Source organism: Apis dorsata, unplaced genomic scaffold, assembly GCF_000469605.1.
Source record: "Apis dorsata unplaced genomic scaffold, Apis dorsata 1.3 scaffold_797, whole genome shotgun sequence".
NCBI classification, from domain to species: Eukaryota; Metazoa; Arthropoda; class Insecta; order Hymenoptera; family Apidae; genus Apis; species Apis dorsata.
The window spans coordinates 217,970-224,189 of record NW_006263938.1 but is presented as its reverse complement, the minus strand read 5'-3'; the positions used below and the strand labels follow the sequence as shown (position 1 = coordinate 224,189).

General features: G+C 22.2%; 1 protein-coding gene and 1 long non-coding RNA gene across 4 annotated transcripts in view; one reads left to right on the top strand and one right to left on the bottom strand.

Moving 5' to 3' along the window:
* Positions 1-1,762: 1,762 nt before the first annotated feature.
* The window catches only part of LOC102675145 (calcitonin gene-related peptide type 1 receptor-like), a 103,295-nt gene continuing 98,837 nt past the window's right edge, over positions 1,763-6,220 (bottom strand). Inside the window, exons 8-14 of the mRNA XM_006622995.2 lie at positions 5,460-5,586; positions 4,754-4,980; positions 4,420-4,590; positions 4,206-4,329; positions 3,970-4,011; positions 3,815-3,898; positions 1,763-1,841 (exon numbers count right to left, since the gene is read on the bottom strand). Coding sequence (XP_006623058.1) covers positions 1,794-1,841; positions 3,815-3,898; positions 3,970-4,011; positions 4,206-4,329; positions 4,420-4,590; positions 4,754-4,980; positions 5,460-5,586 — 823 coding nt within the window. The 3' untranslated portion in view covers positions 1,763-1,793. The remainder of the gene's footprint in view (positions 1,842-3,814; positions 3,899-3,969; positions 4,012-4,205; positions 4,330-4,419; positions 4,591-4,753; positions 4,981-5,459; positions 5,587-6,220) is intronic.
* Positions 1,836-6,220, top strand: part of LOC102674545 — a 15,960-nt gene continuing 11,575 nt past the window's right edge. For 2 of the 3 annotated variants that reach the window (XR_004151506.1, XR_004151507.1), the window contains exons 1-6: positions 1,836-2,372; positions 3,058-3,191; positions 3,609-3,908; positions 3,983-4,615; positions 4,821-4,986; positions 5,111-5,612. This is a non-coding gene — a long non-coding RNA (uncharacterized LOC102674545). Of the gene's footprint in view, positions 2,373-3,057; positions 3,192-3,608; positions 3,909-3,982; positions 4,616-4,820; positions 4,987-5,110; positions 5,661-6,220 lie in introns of those variants that run through there. The other variant, XR_004151508.1, reaches the window with a different exon arrangement.

Genomic DNA, 6,220 nt, shown 5'->3' with positions numbered 1-6,220 from the left:
TTATAATAGATACTTAACTAAGTCATATATAAAACATATATATATATATATATATGATAATGATATTATTAAATATCAGGGTACTTTTTTATTTAAATTTTTAATTTGTATAAATAGTAATGAATTATGTATTTATATATATGATGTTTATAGTTTTATTTTTAAATATTGTGTTTTTGTAATAAAATATTTGTGATTTATATTGGAAAAAAAAATATTATATAAAAAAAAGCAATATAAAATATATTATTTAAGACTAATATTTTTCATATATATTATATATAGATTATATAGATATTATTACTAAAAATAATAAAAATAAAATATTTATTAATTTTTTAAAATAATTCTTTAAAATTTTTTTCTAAAATATTTTTAAACCGTTTTGAAAATTTCTTAAAGTTTGCATAAAGGGAATAAAAATATTATTTTTATTATAAATTTAAATTTTTTAATTACATTTATTTGTATATTTTCAATTATATTAATTATATAAATAGCAAATATTCATGGTGAATATTTTTTATGAAAACTTTATTTTATATACATATAAATTACATCATAAAATTTTATACGACTTGATAAATCAATATTATATTATATATTTATAATATCAAATTGTTAAAATCAAAATTGTAACATTTCAAAAAAAAATTTGCTTTATTTCTATTAAATTTAAAATTGTTTTTAGATCTAAAATTAAAATATTAAAATATTTAAGACGCATTAAATTAACTGTAAATTATACAATATTATACAATTTAATTTTGAATTTATTTAAAATTTTAATAGAATATGAAAAAAAATATAATAGTTTTTTATATGCTAAACGTCACTTAAATTTTATATACTGTATAGGAAGATAACCTAAAATTTAAGAAATCAGAGCCATCTCTAGAGTGTCGCAGATGAAACAATAGTGATAAAATTGACTATTATTGCCATCTTTCAGATGATAAAAATATTATATTTTCAAAACAATCCAAAAGATGGCGTTGAAAGTCAATTCTTAATCTATCTATCTTTTTCTGATTTTTTCTTTGTCTATATATTATTTTCATATATAACTCTAGAAATGGTGTTAATTTTCAAATTTTTATTCTATCTCTATTTTTTTTTTTATTTGATCTCGTTTATTGTTGTTCTGAAAAATTTGTTTTTAAGAAATTTTATTATTATAATATTAATTTTTGATTAATATTTGATTAATTTTATCATTTTTTTTGTCTAGTTTTCTATTTTCTTTCTAAATTAACTTTGAAATCGAAAAAATAGTATTGTTATTATTTTCCAAAATATTATTTGACATTTTTATGATTAAAACTTCTTTTCTTTTATATTAATCACCTTTTATATTAATTGTCAATATTTTCATTTTCAAAATCAAACAATGTTCATCATCAAAACAGTCTCTTCTTTAAAATCTTATTCCTCGTAAAAACATTTTTTAATTTTCAACAAATCATAGATAACATCTTCGTAAAACATCTCTGCAGAATTATATTCTTTGATCTCTTGAAACCGCCTTTGATCTCGAAACCGCCTTTGATCTTCGCTCAATGATTTTGCTTTCCTGGTATAAATAGTTTTAAATTCTTCTTCGTCAACAATCAATATTGTCAACACTGCATCTGTTTATTATCGGATACATCGATCAATTTAATAAGCATTCTGGCGTAATTATCGTCACTTTTGAAAACAGGAATAAAAGCGATAGGAATAGTTGCATAGTCAGTTGATTATTGTCCATGGCTCGTTTTTTGTCCAGCATTTCCTGCGTGGACAATTGATAGTCACACCGTTTCCTCTCCCGACATCGGACCTGCAGTCGATCGGATAAACTGAAACAGTCAACGTCCCACAATGGACTTGACATAGGCACGTCGTCACTAGCACGATACGGACAACTTTTTTCCTCTCTACACTCTACGCCATCATGTATATTAGTTATATAGATGTCGCTCGTGTTATTTTCAGGCCTATGTACAGCAGGAGATTTTTATGTTAATAATTTAGAATCCATTTGTATATTATCCGACATGATTTGCACAAACATTTTTGTTTATCTTCAACTGAAATTAATATAAAATCATATTATATAATGTAATCGTCATATAAAAGTGTAATCGCGTAGCATTAATCATATCAGATAGTATAAACGAATTTTTGTCGTGCATTGAGGATTCGATCGTGGTTCGTATCGTACCATTGACCAATCGTGCAATTTTTTTCTTTTTTTTATATTTAAAAAAATTTTTTTTTTCATATTGTTGCATTATTTTGTTGCATGATCGTGATTCTTAATGAAATATAAATAGTGATCTATTTGTTAAAAGGAATTATGTTAAAAGGAATTGAAAAAAGAAATATAGGTAAGATAATTTTTTGTAATAAAAATTTATCCCTTTGCAAATTAATTAATTTAATTAGTTTTTTGATTAAGTATTCTATAATTTATGATAAAAAAAATCATGATTAGAATTATATAATATATTCAATCAAATAATATTCAAAAAATAATAATAAAAAATTAATCTTAAAATTATTTGAAAAGATAAGAAAATAAAATCATGTTAACAAGTTTTATTAGAAAGCGTAGAATTTTTTTAAAAAGGCGTGCATTGTGTTACAATTGCAAATAATTTAGGATTTATTTTCGAAATAATAAATACGAAATTATAATACGGAAATAAATACGATTAATAAAAATAATGTTTCATCGATCTCTGTGATGATTAGTTAAAATAATAAATAATGAAAGTGTTAATTATTCATAGAATATAAAATTTGAATATGAAATTAAGTATCTCAAATATAATGAAAGTATATCTATAAGTTTATGATCATTTCAATCGTAATTATATTGTTATTCATGATCAATCAAAATATAAAATCATGTCATTATTTATAATATCTTATATATTGTATAGATTTTTCTTGAATAAGAACGAATAATGATGGATACTTATGATCATATTTTCAAAACATTTAAACCATTGGCTATATACAAAGCAATTTTTATAATTTATTAAGCGATTTATCATCATTTTTTCATAGATTGCAAAGTTCCAGTGTCTTGAAAGATTCGCTAGAGATTCCTTCGAGAATTTTTTATACAAATTTTTCTCAAGATACAATGGATTCTAAAAATTAAAAATTTTTTAAATTTTATTTTTAAATTAAAATGAAAAGTAAGTACTACTTTATTTATTATTATATTTTTTTGAAATCTTAAAAAAATCGTCGAAGAATTCTCTATGATTTAAAACATTAATAAATTTAATAATTTTTTAACAAGATTCTAATAAAATCTGTACAAATCTTAACAATATTATCTTATTATCTTTCCAATAACTATAAGCATATTTTACATAGATATTATTCATAATATCTCTAATTCTAAGAACGAAAAAAAATAAAATTTGAATAATTAAAAAATTTATTATATATATTTTTTTTTGTTTTTTTTAAAATTTAAAATTTTTTCTATTCTTCACTTTTTTAATATATTTTAGAATATATTCATAATATAAAAATTCTAAACAATTTCTATCATTGATTTTTCAAGATCTGAATCAATTTAACTTAATTCTCATATTTAATTTTAGCGTTAAAAAAGAGAAGAAAAGGAAAATGAACAATTTTAGCAATTTTTATAGCGTGAACAATTACGAATGAAGATTACACAAAAATGAAAGAAAACAATACAGATGTAGAAAAAAAAGGATAGAAACATGGATGATGGTATTCATTCCAAAGCGTTTTCATTTTCACAAAATTTATGATTGTTCTATGTCTTGTGAATTTGCCGTACCGAGACGGTGGTGGCTGTACAAGAATTGGCTCGATTCCGCAAGAAGGCTGAGCCCTCCCATTTTCTCTTAAATTGCGCTATCACCTAAACAAAAGTAACGTTTATTAATGAACATTTTCTTTATTTCACATAATTAGAAATAATTGTTTACTTACCTCACCGTTACAGAAACAAAATAAAACGGCCACACAGAGACCCTGTAGAAAAAACATCAAAAATTTAAAAATTTATAAATAATATTTAATTTAATAATTATTTATTTCAAATATTTATAAAAGATTAATTAACTTTAACATTCAATTTGATATAGTATCCGAGAAAATTGAGAGTTGATTGTGAAATATAAGAAAATGGTTAAATATAGTTTCTATTGAAAAATATGTGAAATTACCTGGAAAGAAGCTGTTATAGCGGAAAGAACCTCATAGAAATGCTCCCAAGGATGATTTTTCGGTGGCCTGAAGGGTATAACAAGATAATGTAAACCCAAAAGAGGTACAAGAAGTAATGTTGCCCTAATGAAATGAAAAATTGTTATTTTTTTTTTAATTAAACTAAAACAAAATTAAAAAACATTTAGATATGAATTAATAAATATTAATTACCGAAATGCTTGACGCATAGATCTTGAAGGTTGTGTACCAATGCTAGGACCAGCTCTCAATTTCATTAATAGAACTCGAACGATATTGAAGAGAAAAAGTACATTCAATAAGGTGGAAACGCATACTGGATAAACCAGTACGTTCATGTAATTACCCTCATTGATCCAACATCTGAAATCACCATTAAAGAATTAATGTAAATAATTTTTAAATTATATAATGTTATATAAATAAATATATATGATTCTAGTGTAATAATGTTTTAATATATAAAATTCTAGAAAATTTCAGTTTTTCTTCTCTTAAAATTTCAAATTATCAATATTGTACTTACTGTTCAGTGTCCGTAAGATCATTGCTAGTTGCTCTTAAACAGGCATAAATCGTGACGATGATTGCAGGTACGGGCCAACCAAGAATCATCAACCATTTTACTAATTTTTGTTCGCTTGTGAATGCACTGACAAGCAGAGTATGTAGATAAAAACCTTCACACAACATCCATGCATAATTAGTAAGAAGAAAGTAATGAAGAATAATATGCAACAGCCGACATGTCATCTGAAAGTTATATCATTTTCTTAATTTTCTTAATTTTTTCTAAATTTCTTAAAGAATATCATTTTCTTAATTTTCTTAATTTTTTTAATTTCTATTTATTTATGATAATATTTTTTATCTTTTAAAATAGATCAATTTTAATAATAATATTATATATAATAAAATTTAATTTATACAATTAATATATATAAAAAATGAAACAAAAAGAAAAACAGGTAAAAAAATAAAACTTAAAAAAAAGTTTGTTTTTATCATTGATATATATATATTTCACTAAAAATAAGCAAATTTATAATATGTTAAAAAAAATATAAAAATATAAAAATAATAAAAATGTATAAGATAATGTTTGTTTCCTATACTACTTAATTTCAGAATTTACAAAGGCATTATTATTCGAACGATATATGGTGTGACTAAATTCTCGTTCGAGTTACTGGGTCGAGTGTTAAGCAAAGAGTTAAGATCTTCATACATACCCCATTGTTCAACAGTAAATCCGTATTCGCTACGATGCATCTATACCATACCAGCCATAGAGCATTATTTACAGCAAAAGAGGCGAACAGGTTCATATGAAGAGTGATCCTTGCACACCTCAGGGAGCTATTTCGAAGAAATTCATGGAAAAAGTAATAAAAAATCAGAAAATATATCTTTTCATATAAAATTTCTTTTCTGTTCTAAAAACTCTTCATTAAGTATAAGATCTTTTATCGTTGGAAATATTTTTTAGAAATATTTTTCTAAAAAAAGCAATATGAATTCTTTTAAAAAGACAAAATTTAATCTTTACAAATTTTAATCTTTCTTTTTCTTCAATATTAAACTTTATTTTATATTATTTTTTTTTAATTTAAATATTTTATTAATTTTTTTTTTCATTCAATTGTATCGCAATAATTGGAATATTTATAATTCCAAGAAATTAATAAAAATTCTATAAAAAGTAAATTAAAATCGAAACAACGATATAATATTAACGATATAAATTAAAGAAAACAACGATATTAATATTCAACATTTCATTCATAATAATAATAATTTCATGCATTTTGATTTATATTTCATATTGAATTTCATATCAATATCGACAAATTTATAATATATATATTTAAAAAAGCAAAATTTTCTGTTTGTTTACGGATATAAACAATGATATTCGTAAATTTACATGACATATTTTAAAATCTCTCGATACGAAGGAATAATTGATTTTAATATAACGAATTTATTTTAA